The sequence below is a fragment of the Pan troglodytes genome, chromosome 19 (genome assembly GCF_028858775.2).
Source record: "Pan troglodytes isolate AG18354 chromosome 19, NHGRI_mPanTro3-v2.0_pri, whole genome shotgun sequence".
In the NCBI taxonomy this organism is placed as follows: domain Eukaryota; kingdom Metazoa; phylum Chordata; class Mammalia; order Primates; family Hominidae; genus Pan; species Pan troglodytes.
The window spans coordinates 16,071,885-16,087,038 of NC_072417.2; the positions used below are offsets into that span (position 1 = coordinate 16,071,885).

Here is a 15,154-nt window from a genome sequence, read left to right on the forward strand (position 1 = left end):
GCCTCCCAAAGTACTGGAATTACAGGTGTGAGCTACTTCACCCAGCCTACATATCTTTTTTTTTTTCCTATAATGAACATGAATTTTATTGTGAGAAAAAGTTTTAAAAATATAAATATGAAGGCCCACATCAAACATTTCTTCCTCTGAGAATCTTTATTACCCACTCGTGTGATCACTCCCTTCCTTGGGCCACCACAGTACCTTGTCCATACCTCTACTGTTGTAGACATCACACTCTGTTGTCATTAAATGAATGTTTGTCTTCTCCCCTATTTTTTGAGCTCCTTAAGGCACGTATTGTGCTTTTTAATCTGTGATCTGTAGGGCCTGGCATAGAATCAGTGCTTAATAAATACTTATGGAATGAATCATCTAAAGCAGGACATAGACACATACCAATAGCATGTGATCGATACCACGACAGAGGTCGGGGAACCGGGATGGGGAAGTTCTCAGTACTGCCGGGCTGGAGAATGGTTAGAGGAAGCTATTCTTGCACAGCCAGAGAGTGGGTTTCAGGTTGAGTGCGTGGGGCAATGGTGGCACCATGGTCACAAATAATTATGAAGTCAGTTTTGCAGGGAAAAATAGGAAACTGTTTTTGAGAGCTGATGGGGAAGATCTCAGGGCCAATGTCGTTGTCATTGAAAGGGTTCCTGAAGCAGCTGGAGGAGCAATTTCTCTGAGAGAATGAATGCCCAGAGAGAGGAGCAGGGGTAGGGGGGCTGCCTGATCCTTGGGGAGTGTGGGGGTAGCTAAGGTCAGCAGGAAGGTGGGAGCACGTCCAGGAGAGAAGATGGACGGTCATTCTAAGGGTAGGAGGAGAGGTGGCAGACACGGCAGGGCCCAGTGGCCTCTCCAGAAGCAAGCAGGGCCTGCCCCACAGCCGGGCACTGCAGAGGAGCTTAGGTAGACAGAGCATGGTGGTCAGATTGGGCAGTTAGAAGTCACTGGAGACCCTGATCCTTTAGCCACCCCCGCCCCCGGCCAGGCTCAGTGAGCATGCCTCCGGTGCGCAGGTCACTCGGGCTTATGGACTGACAGAGGAGCTGCAGACATGGGTGGTTTGGGTATACTCACAGGACTACCATGGTGGGGCTCCATGTTGATCTGTGCTGCCTGCCCTCAATCAGTTGAAGCTTCTTCACGTGGTGGCTGAATTTAATGCAGAAAGTGCACACTAAGAGCTCCATGTCTGTTTCTACACACATGCCCATTTCTTCGAAATGGGCCATCACTTGTGTCAGGAACGTTTTGTTCCGAGTCTCGTACAAGCAGTGGAGGGACTCCAGAGAGTGTGGCTGCAGCAGCAGCTGCAGGGACGGGACCCACTGCATCAGGTTCCTCCCCTGAGACAGCCGGCAGTGAAAGATGTTCTCCATCTCTCTCTCCCCCTCATCACTTAACAGGCCCAATAGGAAACGTGTGGTTGATGCCCCAAACAGGCCATGTATTCCATATGCTTCTAGCATCTTTTCCAAATCTATGATGCAATTAGAATGTTTACCTCTCCCCTTCTTATCCTCCAAGACATAGGACATTGCTGCAAAGAACTCCTGGAAACAGAGGTGAATGAAGCTGTAGCTCAGAGGGATGGGGTGCTCTTGAAGAATACCCATCTTCAAGAGGGTGGAGATGATGGCCCCATCTAACCCATGCTTCCTGAGGTCATCTGGACTGAAAAGGGTCTTTTTTTGCCAGATGCCCTCAGCAGCCAGAGAGCAGAGGTCTCTGAGCTGGGGTCCCAATGGCTGAGCTTGGAGAGCCTGGGCAAGGTAATGTAGACAGAGGGTTGTGGTGGTCTTGGAAGTCAGTGTGAGTTTTTCCTTCTGCTTCATCTGCTGCATCAGGCAAGTGCAGGCCAGCCAGGACACCCAGGGCACAAGACACAGGGCCCAGAGCTCTTTGTTTGATTTGACCAACCTAAAGGCTCTAATTGCTTGCCTTTCATCTGTGAAATATTTGTAGAAATATTCCTTCCTGCTGGACTCAGAGAACCCCAGGACCTCTACCCAACGTGCCTGCTCCAAAGAAGGAATGAGGTTCTGCAGAGCTGTGGTCCGAGCCGTGATCAGGAAGGATGCCTCGGGAAGTATGGTTTTCCCCAGCAAACTGCCCAGCAGTGCATCCGCCGGCTGTGGCTGGCTCCAGTGCAGACAGAGCTCAGAACTCGGCTCCTGCAAGACCCATCCTGGCTCATCTACACCATCGAGGATGAAGAGCAGCCGCTCTGGCCTAGACAGGATCTGTCTAATGGGAGCCGGAGTGGCTGTCCCATCTTTTCCGATGAGCTCAGCGAGACTCACCACCTTGGACTGGGCCAGCTCTCTGCAGCTGAAGTAGAAGACATGCTGGAAGCGGTCCCCATACAGCTGGCCTCTCCCCCAGGCTTCCTTCACCTGCCTGGCCAGTGTTGACTTCCCAATTCCAGCAGCCCCCTGCAGTATGACTACGCGAGGTTCTTGGGTATCCAGGCCTGGGCCAAATAAGTCTCTGATCTCAATTAAATGTCCTCGATTCTCCTCCACATAATCAGGCCAGCTTCTCTTGACCAGGGGATCTTGGCTTCTGGGGTGAGGTCTTTGTAGAAGTAGCAGCTGTGTGAATTTTTGGTTCAAATCCTCATTTTTCCAGGGCCATGTGGAACAGAGGCTCTCTCTCACAGAAGGCTCCCATGGGTGGTGGTGGGGCTGTAGGCTGGCGTGCGCCTGTGGGGGCGTTCCTACCACCGCTGCCCATGGGGGCCTGCCTTTCTCTGATTTCTCTCTCTCTCTTTCTCTGATTTCTAAGTAAGGGAGGGAAAGAAGGAACGTAAAGGTAGAGAATAGAAGAATTAATTAATTAATTAAACAACTGTTTTAGGCACCTACTCCAAGCCACACACTGCGCTGGCTGCAGACACTGGTATGTTCTTGCCATGCGGCGGAAGGACATGTGCTTTGGGGTAGAAGATCCCAGTTCAAGTCTTGACTCAACTAAGTCACACTCCCTGAATGACTTTCCTTCACTGAATATTTATCAAGGGCTTACTCTGTGCCAGGTGCTGCTATAGGGGTTGGGGATAAAGAGTGAACAAAACAGACACAACTCTCAGTCCTCACTAAGCTCATGATGCTGGCCATTAGCCCCTATGAGCCTCAGTTTTCTCATCTGTAAGCTGGGGGTTGTAGGTCATGGAGGACTGGAGGAGACACTGGAGTGTGTAGCAGATGCTGACAGCATCCCAAGCACCTGCTATTGCAGTACCTGCCAATGGTGTCCCTCGGCAACAGCTGTGGTCATCTGTCTGAGGGCTCTTTCTCTGCCTGTAAGCCGGGTGGGCCAGAAATACTGGAGGATAGTTCTCCAGTCCAGGAGGTGCCCTTAGTGGATGACAGATGGGGTCCCTTGCCCCCAGGACAGATAACACTCAGGCATGTTCTCACCGTCTCCCAGACAACGGCAGCAGCATGGAGCCTCAGTTGCTCACAAGGTAACCTGTTCCATAATCTACCTTTCCTGGGTTTCCCCGCCTCACCATTCTCTCTTGTTGATGAGTCCAAGAAATCACCTCCCCAGTAAGCCACCTGCAACCAAATCCGGTCTCAGGCTTCCGGGCGAGCCCGACCTGAGACTGATGGAAGATACCTCATGACCTGTGAGAAGCTGAGGTCATATACACCATTGTTTCCCAGGGAGGGACCTCAGGCTCCTATCTTAGTCAGATTCCAAATAGAACAACAGTTACAACCCCTTCTGTTCTTTTCTTCACAATATGTTCAGTGCCTCTCCCTTCTCTCCTTAGGTGAATTTCATTTTATTTTATTTATTTTTTTGAGGCAGAGTTTCTCTCTTGTCACCCAGGCTGGAGTGCAGTGGCACAATCTCGGCTCACCGCAACCTCCGCCTCCCAGGGTCAAGCGATTCTCCTGCCTCAGCCCCCCGAGTAGCTGGGATTATAAGTACCCGCCATCACACCAGCTAATTTTTGTATTTTTGTAGAGATGGGGTTTCACCATGTTGGCCATGCTGGTCTCAAACTCCTGACCTCACGTGATCTGCCCGCCTCGGCCTCCCAAAGTGCTGGGATTACAGGCATGGGCCACCGCACCCAGCCTACTATCTTGTCTTTTACTCAAACAAGTTTTCCTACCTTTGCTCTTGATAGATCAAAAAGCATGCCATGTGGTTTTTATACTTGCCATGAAACTGTTCTTTGGGATATTATTTTGTTCAGGTTCCCCACTTGGACAGCAGAGGGGGTGACTCTGCCCATCCCTGCCACTGGTAGCCAGGCGGGCAATGTCTGCTAGCGGTCTGCTTCTGTCTGAACTCAGCCAGCAGAGGCAAACTCCCGGTTCCCCGAGAAACACTCTGAAGGCAGGGCAGGTGACTCCACCCACCACCGCCTCTCCTAGCCATGCAGGCCATGTCTGCTAGAGCTTCCAGTGCAGTGGTCCTAATTCTGTCTGAATCCGGCTGAGGGGTGCAGCCTCCTGTTACTGCCCAGGGAAACACCCAGATGGCAGGGTGGGTGACTCCAACCACCTCTGCCTGTGGTAGCCAGATGGGCCACACCTGCTAGAGCTTCCAGCCCAGCAGTCCCGCTACTCTGTGGGTGGGTGCCGTCCCCTGTTCCTCTGGGAAGCACCCAGACAGCTGATTATGTGACCCCACCCACTTCTGCAGATCCTAGCTGAGCAGGACTTGCTGGTTTGGACAATGCCCAAGCAGGGAAGAGCCCTCATTCTCTTATCACTGACAGAGGTGAGATGTCCGAGTGTAGGCTGGTGGAGGAGTGAGGTGGAGGAGGTATGCCTCTCTCTGCAGGGCGGACCCAGCAAGGATACGGCCTGTCTGCCAACCACGGCCCCTGCCTGAAGGAACCCCGTTTACCAGAACACCCAACAAAAGAAATGCAGGTGTGGAGCCAGTAATCAGAAGGGTCTTGTCTAAGGCCCAGGAGTGGACTAAGTGAGAAGGTCACCCCCCTGTCCCCAACACACACGGAACACTACTGCCAACTGTACCGAAACATGAAGAACCACGCAGCAGAGTAAGAGTGTATCTCCTGGTGATCACTCTTAAGCACTGCCTACTGGATGGCGGCCCCAAAATACAACACCAAAATGTTTTGCAGTATTCAGTGCCATGAAAACTAAGGCAAAGGCTCCCACCAGCGCCCTGCCCCAGCCAACACACATGCACCCTGCCATGCCACTGTGGCTGGTGCCATGTGTGAGTGAGCACAGATCCTGCTGGCACTGCCACAAGGAAGCACTTTGGCCTGCACCCCCACCGGACTGTTGAGGCCAGCGGACTGGGAACACCTTGGCCCCTCTAATGCAGCAGGTTCTGAACCCCAGGGGGCCAGAGGAAAAGGCTGGGGACCCAGTACCAGCCTTCTAGAGTTAGAGCAGGCAGCTCAGGAGTGCTGAGCTGAGCCTTGGCCACCTGAAATCTTCCAGAATCGAAGCCAGTTGACTGAACCCACCTTATACGACAATCAAACCCCCAAGGGCTTCAAACAAGATAAAAACAAAACAAAAAAAACCCCATCCAAAGGAAGACAACTTCAAAGATTAAAGGAACATCAGCCCACACACACGAGAAAGAACCAGCTCAAGAGCTCTGGTAACTCAAAAAGCCACAGTGTCTTCCTATCTCCAGACGTGTGCACTAGTGCCTCAGCAATGGTATTTTAACAGGCTGAAATGGCTGAAATGACAGACATAGAATTCAGAATATGAGTAGGAATGAAGATCATTGAGATTCAGGAGAAAGTCAAAATCCAGTCCAAGCAATCTAAGGAATACGATAAAATGATACAGGAGCTGAAAGACGAAATGGTCATTTTAGGAAAGAACCAAACTGATCTGATAGAGCTGGAAATCTCACTACAAGAATTTCATAATACAATAGCAAGTATTAACAACAGGATAGACCAAGCTGAGGAAAGAATCTCAGAGCCTGAAGACTGGTTCTCCAAATTAACTCAGTCAGACAAAAATAAAAAAGAATGAAAACAAATGAACAACACCTCTGAGGAATATGGGATTTTGGAAAGAGACCAAATCTATGACTCACTGGCATCCCTGAAAGAGCATGAGAAAGCCAGCAACTTGGAAAACGTATTTGAAGATATTGTCCACAAAAGTTTCCCCAACCTCCCTAGAGAAGCCAACATTTAAATTCAGGAAATGCAAAGAATCCTTGTGAGATACTATACAAGACAATCATCCCTAAAACACATAGTTCTCAGATTCCCCAAGTCCTCAGATTCTCCAAGGCCAACATGAAAGAAAAAACAATAAAGGCAGCTAGAGACAGAAGGGGCAGGTCACCTAAAAAGGGAACCTCATCAGGCTAACAGTGAACTTTTCAGCAGAAGCCCTGCAAGGCAGAAGAGATTGGGGGCCTATATTCAGCATCCTTAAAGAAAAGAAATTCCAGCCAATAATTTCTTTTCTTTTTTAAAATTTTAAAATTATTTTTTAAAAATTTTGTGGGTATGTAGTAGGTGTATGTATTTATGGGGATACATGAGATGGTTTGATACAAGTAAGCACTGTAAAATAAGCACATCATGGAGAATGGGGTATGCAGCTCCTCAAACATTTACCCTTTGAGTTACAAACAATCCAACTATATTCTTTGTTATTAAAAAATATACAATTAATTTATTATTGACTATAGTCACCCTATTGTGCTATCAAACAGTGGGTCTTATTCATTCTTTCTATTTTTTTGTACCCACTAACTATCCCCACCTTTCCCTCTTGCCCCCCACTACTTTTCTCAGCTTCTGGTAACCATCCTTCTGCTCTCTATGTCCATGAGTTCAATTGATTTGAGTTTTAGATCCCACAAATAAGTGAGAACATGTGATGTTTGTCTTCCTGTGCCTGGCTTATTTCACATAACGTAATCTCCAGTTTCATCCATGTTTGTTGCAAATGACTGGGACTCATTCTCTTTGATGGCTGAATAGTACGTATATGCACCACGTTTTCTATATCTGTTCATCTGCTGATGGACACTTGGGTTGCTTCCAATCTTGGCTATTATAAACAGTGCTGCCACAAACATAGAAGTGCATGTATCTCTTTGATATTCTGATTTCCTTTCTTTTGGATGTATACCCTGCAGTGAGATTGCTCAATTTTTTTTTTTTTTTTTAGACAGAGTCTTGCTCTGTTGCCCAGGCTGGAGTGCAGTGGCGCAATCTTGGCTCACTGCAAGCTCCGCCTCCTGGGTTCACACCATTCTGCTGCCTTAGCCTCCCGAGTAGCTGGGACTACAGGTGCCCGCCACCCACCGCACCTGGCTAATTTTTTGTGTTTTTAGTAGAGATGGGGTTTCACTGTGTTAGCCAGGATGGTCTCAATCTCCTGACCTTGTGATCTGCCCACCTCGGCCTCCCAAAGTGCTGGGATTACAGGCATGAGCCACTGCGCCCAGCCAATTTTTAATTTTTTTGAGGAAACTCCAAACTGTTCTCCATAGTGGTTGTACTAATTTACATTTCCACCAACAGTGTATGAGAGTTTCCTTTTCTCCACACCCTCACAAGAATTTGTTCTTGCCTGTCTTTTGGATAAAAGCCATTTTAGCTGGGGTGAGGTGATATTGCAGTTTTCATTTGCATTTCTCTGACTATCAGTGATGTTGAATGCCTTTTCATATGCCTGTTTGCCATTTGTATATCTTCTTCTGAGAAACGTCTATTCAAATCTTTTAACTATTTTTTGATCGAATTTTAGATTTTTTCCTATAGAGTCATTTGAGCTCCTCATATATTCTGGTTATTAATCCCTTGTCTGAAGGGTAGTTTGCAAATACTTTCTCCCATTCTGTGGGTTGTCTCTTCACTTTGTTTATTGTATCCCTCACTGTGCAGAAGCTTTTTAACTTGACATGATCTTGTTTGTCCATGTTTGCTTTGGTTGCCTATGCTTGTGTGTTATTGCTCAAGAAATCTTTGCAGACCAATGTCCTGGAGATTTTCCCCAATGTTTTCTTGTAGTAGCTTCATAGTTTGAGATCTTAGATTTAAGTTTTTAGTCAATTTTTTGATGTGTTTTTGTCTGGTTTTGGTATTAAGGTAATACTGGCCTCAGAGAATGAGTCTGGTAATAGTCCTTCCTCCTCTATTTTTTCGGAGTAGTTTCAGTAGGACTGATACTAGTTCTTCTTAAATGTTGGGTAGAATTTCAGCAGTGAAGCCATCCGGTCCTTGGCTTTTCTTCACTGTAAGGCTTTTTATTACGGCTTCCATCTTGTTACATGTTATTGGTCTGTTTAGGTTTTGGATTTCTTCCTAGTTCAGTCTTGGTAGGCTGTATGTATCTAGAGATTTGTCCATTTCTTCTAGATTTTCCAATTTATTGGCATATAATTGCTCATAGCAGCCACTAATGATCCCTTGAATTTCTGCAGTATCAGCTGAAATGTTTCCTTTTTCATTTCTGATTTTATTTATTTAGATCTTCTCTCTTTTTTTCTTAGCTTGGCTAAAGGTTTGTCGATTTTGTTTAACTTTTCAAAAAATCAACTTTTTGTTTCATTGATCTTTTGTATTTTTTCTTTTTAATTTCATTTATTTCTGCTCTGATCTTTGTTATTTCTTTTCATCTACTAATAGTGGGTTTGGTTTGTTCCTGCTTTTCTCTCTTTAAGATGCATCATTAGATTGTTTATTTGAAGTTTTTCCTCTCTTTTGATATAGGCACTTATAGCTATAAACTTCTCTCAGATTGTTTATTTGAAGTTTTTCCTCTTTTTTGATATAGGCACTTATAGCTATAAACTTCTCTCTTAATATATCCCATAGGTTTTGGTATATTGTGTTTCCATGGTCATTTGTTTCAAGAAATTTTTCTTTCTTTATTTTGTTCTTAATTTCTTCATTGACCCACTGGTCACTCAGGAGCATATTGTTTAATTTTCATGTATTTATGTAGTTTTCTAAATTCCTCTTATTATTAATTTCTAATTTTATTGCATTGTGGTCAGAGAAGATGCTTGATATTATTTCAATTTTTTGAATGTTTTAAGACTTGTTTTGTGAGCTAATATATGGTGTATCCTTGAGAATGATCCATGTGCTGAGGAAAAGAATGTGTATTCTGCAGCTCTTGGATGGAATGTTCTGTAAATATCTATTAGATCCATTTGGTCTGTAATGCAGATTAAGTTTGATGTTTCTTTGCTGATTTTCTGTCTGGAAGATACGTCCAATGCTAAAAGTGGGGTGTTAAAGTCTCCAGCTATTATTGTATTGAGGCCTATCTCTCTCTTTAGCTCTAATAATATTTCCTTTACATATCTGGGTGTTCCTGTGTTGGGTGCATATATATTTAAAATTGTTATATCCTCTTGCTGAATTGACTCCATTATCATTATATAGTGACCTTCTTTGTCTCTCTTTGTATAGTTTTTGTTTTGAAATCTATTTTGTCTGATACAAGTATAGTGACTTCTGCTCTTTTTTGTTTTCCACTGGCATGGAATATATTTTTCCATCACTTCATTTTCTGTTTACGTGTGTCTTTATAGGTGAAATGTGTTTCTTGTAGGGAACAGATCATTGGTTCTTGTTTTTTCATTCATTCAGCCAGTCTATGTCTTTTGATTGGATAGTTTAATCCATTTACATTACTTATTATTGATAAGTAAGGACTTACTCTTGCCATTTTATTATTTGTTTTCTGCTTGTTTTGTGATCTTCTCTTCTTTCTTTTATTCCTGTCTTCCTCTAGTGAAGATGATTTTCTCTGGTGATATAATTTGGTTTCTTGATTTTTATTTTTTGTGTATCCATTTTATGTTTTTTGGTTTGAGGTTACCATGAGGCTTGCAAATACCATCTTATAATCTATTATTTTAATCTGATAACAACACTATTTGGATAAACAAATAAACAAACAGGCAGAAAGAAAACTAATAAAAACTTAACTTCATTTCCCAGCTTTTTAAACTTTTTGTTGTTTCTATTTATATATTATTTTACTGACTGTGTCTTGAAAAGTTGTTGTAGTTATTATTTTTGTTTGGTTCATCATCTAGTCTGTTTACTTAGGGTAAGAGAGGTTATACACCACAGTTACAGTGTAAAAATATTCTGTGTTTTTCGGTGTACTTACTATTATGAGTAAGTTTCTTACCTTCAGGTGATGATTGCTCATTAATGTTCTTCTCTTTCTGATTGAAGTACTCCTTTTAGCATTTCTTGTAGGATGGGTTTGGTATTGATGAAATCCTTCAGCTTTTGTTTGGAAAAATCTTTATTTCTCCTTCATGTTTGAAAGATATTTTCACCAGATATACTATTTAGGGTAAAAGTTTTCTTTCCTTCAGAACTTTAAATATGTCATGCCACTCTCTCCTGGCCTGTAAGGTTTCCATGAAAAGTCTGCAGCCAGATGTATTGGAACTCCATAGTATGTTACTTGTTTCTTTTCTCTTGCTGCTTTTAAAATCCTTTCTTTAGCCTTGACCTTTGGGAGTTTGATTATTAAATGCCTTGAGGTAGTCTACTTTGGGTTAAATCTACTCGGTGTTCTAAAACTTTCTTGTACTTGGATATCTTTCTCTAGGTTTGGGAAATTTTCTCTTATCCCTTTGAATAAAACTTCTACTCCTATTTCTTTCACTACCTCCTCCTTAAGGCCAATAACTCTTAGATTTGCCATTTTGAGGCTATTTTCTAGATCCTGCAGGTGTGTTTCATTGTTTTTTTAATTCTTTTTTCTTTTGTCCCTTCTGTGTATTTTCAATTATAGCCTGTCTTCAAGCTCACTAATTCTTTCTTCTGATGGATCCATTCTGCTATGAAAGGACTCTGATGCATTCTTCAGTATGCAAATTGAATTTTTTCAGCTCCAGAATTTCTGTTTGATTCTTTTTAATTATTTCAATCTCTTTATTACATTTATCTGCTAGAATTCTGAATTCCTTCTCTGTGTTATCTTGAGTTTCTTTGAATTTCCTCAACACAGCTATTTTGAATTCTGTCTGAAAGGTCACATATCTCTCTTTCTCCAGAATTGGTCCCTGATGCCTTATGGTGAGGTCATGTTTTCCTGGATGGTGTTAATGCTAGTAGATGTTCTTCAGTGTTTGGGCATTGAAGAGTTGAGCATTTATTGTAGTCTTCACTGTCCAGGCTTATTTATAGGCAGCCTTTTTGGAAAGGCTTTCCAGATTTGAAAGGACTTGAGTTTTGTGATCTAAGGCATTTCTGCTTTAGAGGGCACCCTAAGCCCAGTAATGCTGTGGTTCTTGCACAGTCATAGAGGTACCACCTTAATAGTCTTAGACAAAATCTGGTTGAATTATCTAGGTTACCAGGCAGAGACTCTTGTTCTCTTTCCTTACTTTCTGCCAAACATACAGTCTCTGTCTCTTCTAAGCCACCTAAAGCCACCTTTAACCTCATTAAAAAGTGACACAAGCACCCCTGTGGCCACCACCACTATGACTGTGCTCCAACCAAGAATTTCATATACAGCCAAACTAAGCCTTATAAGCGAAGGAGAAATAAGATCCTTTTCAGACAAGCAAATGCTAAGGGAATTTATTACCACCAGACCTGCCTTACAAGAGGTTCTTAAGGGAGTGCTAAATATGGAAACAAAAGACCATCACTGGCCACCATAAAACACACTAAAGTACACAGTCCACTGATACTATCAAGCAACTACAAAATCAAGTCTGCAAAATAATCAGCTAACAACATGATGACAGGATTAAACTCACACATATCGATATTAATCTGAATGTAAATGGGCTAAATGCTCCCATTAAAAGGCACAGAGTGGCAAGTTCAATAAAGAAGCATGGCCCAACTGGATACTGTCTTCAAGAGATCCATCTCACATGCAATGACATTCATAGGCTCAAAGTAAAGGGATGGGGAAAAATCTACCAAGCAAATGGAAAACAAACAAAGGCACGGATTGCCATTCTAATTTCACACAAAACAGACTTCAAATCAACATCAATCAAAAAAGACAAAGAAAGGCATCACATAATAATAAAGGGTTCAATTCAACAAGAAGACTTAACTATCAGGAATATATATGCACCCAATACAGGAGCACCCAGATTCATAAGACGAGTTCCTAGAGACTGATGAAGAGACTTAGATAACCATATAGTAATAATGGGAGACTTTACCCACTGACAGTATTGAACAGATCATCAAGGCAGAATACTAACAAAGATATTTGGGACCTAAATTCGACACTTGACCAAATGGGCCTAAGAGACATCTACAGAACTCTCCACCCCAAACAACAGAATATATATCCTTCTCATTTGCACATGGCATATACTGTAAAATCAACCACACAATCTGCCATAAAAAGTTCTCAGCAAATTTTAAAAAACCCAAATCATACCAGCCACACTCTTGGACCACTGCACAATTAAAAAAAATCAATACTAAGAAGATAGCTCAGAACCATACAATTCATGGAAATTAAACAACCTGCTCCTGAGTGGCTTTTGCGTAAACAATGAAATTAAGGCAGAAATAAAGAAATTCTTTGAAACCAATTAGAACAAAGATACAATATGCCAATTCTCTGGGACACAGATAAAGCAGTGGAAAGTTTATAGCAGTAAATGCCCATATCAAAAAGTTAGAAAAATCTCAAATTAGCAACCTAACATCACAAATAGAAGAATTAGAAAAACAAGAGCAAGATCAATCCCAAAGCTAGCAGAAGACAAGAAATAACCAAAATCAGAGCTGAACTGAATAAAATTGAGATGGAAAAAACCATACAAAAGATCAACAAAACCAAAAGTTCATTCTTTGGAAGAATAAATAAGATCGATAGACCACTAGCTAGACTAATAAAGAAAAAAAAAGACAGAAGATCCAAATAAACACAACCAGAAATGACAAAGAGGACATTACCATTGACCCCGTGGAAATATAAAAAACCCTCAGAGACTATTATGAACACCTCTATATACAGAAACTAGAAAAACCTACAAGAAATAAATTCCTAGGACTGAACCAGGAAGAAATTAAAACTCTGAACAGAGCAATAACGAGTTCTAAAATTGAATCAGTAATAAAAATTCTAACAACCAGAAAAAGGCCAGGACCAGAGAGATTCACAGCTGAATTCTACCAGACACATAAAGAAGAGCTCGTACAATTTCTACTGAAACTATTCCAAAAAATTGAGGAGGAGGGGACTCCTCTCTAACTCATTCTATGAGTTAGGTATCATTCTATGAGTTTGGTATCATTCTGATACTGAAACCTGGCAGAGACACAACAAAAGAAGAAAACTTAAGGACAATATCTGTGATGAACATAGGTGCAAAAATCTTCAGCAAAATACTAGCAAACTGAATCCAGCAGCATGTCAAAAACCGAATTCACCACAACCAGATAGGTTTTATCTCTGGGATGCATGTTTGATTCAACATATGCAAATCAATAAATGTGATCTATCACGTAAATAGAAGTAAAAAAGCCCCCACATGATCATCTCAATAGATGCAGAAAAAGCATTTGATAAAATTCAACATCCTTCAATGTTAAAACTCTCAACAAACTAGACATTGAAGGGGCATACCTCAAAATAATAAGAGCCATTTATGACAAAACCACAGCCAACATCACACTGAATGGGCAAAAGCTGGAAGTATTCTCCTTGAGAACCAGAACAAGACAAGGATGCTCATTCTCACCATCTATTCAACATAGTACTAGAAGTCCTACCCAGAGCAATCAGGTAAGAGAAAGAAGTAAAAGACATCCAAATAGGAGGAGAGGAAGTCAAAGTATCTCTGTTTGCAGATGTTATGATTTTATACCTAGAAAACCTCCTAGTCTCTGTCCCAAATCTGCTAGATCTAATAAACAACTTCAGCAAAGTTTCAGGATACAAAATCAATTTCTTCTATTGGGTAGTAAGTATTATGTAACACTGTGCAATAAGCACCAAATCAAGAATGCAATCCCATTCACAATAGCCACAAAAAAGTACCTAGGAATACATCTAACCAGGATTGTGAAAGATCTCTATAGCAAGAACTACAAAACACTGCTGAAAGAAATCAGAGATGATACACACACAAATGGAAAACATTCCATGCTCATGAATAGGAATAATCAATATTGTTAAAATGGCCATACTACTCCAAGCAATTTACAGATTCAATGCTATTCCTAGCAAACAACCAATGACATTCTTCACATAATGAGAAAGAAATTCTAAAATTAATATGGAACCAAAAAACAGCCCAAATAGCCAAAGCAATTCTAAGTAAAAAATAACAAATCTGGAGGCATCACATTACCTATTTTTAAACTATACTACAAGGCAACAGTAACCAAAACGGCATGCTATGGGTACAAAAACAGACACATAGACCAATGGAACAGAATAAAATGCCCAGAAATAAAGCTGTATATCTACAACCATCTGATCTTTGATAATGTTGACAAAAACAAGCAATGGGGAAAGCATTCCCTATTCAATAAGTGATGCTGAGATAACTGGCTAGCCATATGCAGAAGACTGAAACTGGACCCCTTCCTGATACTATATACAAAGATCAATGGAAGATGGATGAAAGTCTTAAACGTAAAACCTAGAACTTTAAAAACCCTTGAAGAAAACTTAGGAAATACTATTCTGAACATAGGTCCTGGCAAAAATTTCATGAGGAAGATGCCAAAAACAATTGCAATGAAAACAAAAATTGACAAATGGGACCTAATTAAACTAAAGAACTTCTGCACAGCAAAAGAAACTACCCACAAAGTAAACAGACAACCCACAGAATGGGAGAAAATATTTGCAAACTACCCATCTGACAAAGTTGGAATATCCAGAATCTATAAGGAACTTAAACACATTAATAAGCCAAAAACAATCCCATTAAAAAGTGGACAAATGGCCAGGCATGGTGGCTCATGCCTGTAATCCTACCACTTTGGGGACTGAGGTGGGCAGATCACTTGAGGTGAGGAATTTGAGACCAGCCTGGCCAACAGACCATCTCTACTAAAAAATACAAAAATTAGCTGGGCGTAGTGGTGCACACCTGTAATCCCAGCTACTTGGGAGGGTGAGGCAGGAGAATCCCTTGAGCCCGTGAGGTGGAGGTTGCAATGAGCAGAGATCTCACCACTGCATTC

At 42.0% G+C, this 15,154-nt stretch overlaps 1 protein-coding gene and 1 long non-coding RNA gene across 36 annotated transcripts in view; one reads left to right on the top strand and one right to left on the bottom strand.

The window, feature by feature from the left end:
• The window catches only part of LOC104002770 (uncharacterized), a 41,558-nt gene extending 39,502 nt beyond the window's left edge, over window positions 1–2,056 (top strand). Inside the window, exon 9 of the long non-coding RNA XR_010152787.1 lies at window positions 1,972–2,056. This is a non-coding gene — a long non-coding RNA (uncharacterized LOC104002770). The remainder of the gene's footprint in view (window positions 1–1,971) is intronic.
• NLRP1 (NLR family pyrin domain containing 1) overlaps window positions 1–15,154 on the bottom strand; it is a 118,155-nt gene that overhangs the window by 56,197 nt on the left and 46,804 nt on the right. For all 35 annotated transcript variants that reach the window (XR_008540480.2, XR_008540481.2, XR_010152774.1 and 32 more), the window contains one exon: window positions 1,084–2,788. Coding sequence is in view for 24 of the 35 variants with exons in the window: in XM_054671100.2 (XP_054527075.1) it covers window positions 1,084–2,788 (1,705 nt within the window). In the remaining 11 variants the exon portion in view is untranslated. The remainder of the gene's footprint in view (window positions 1–1,083; window positions 2,789–15,154) is intronic.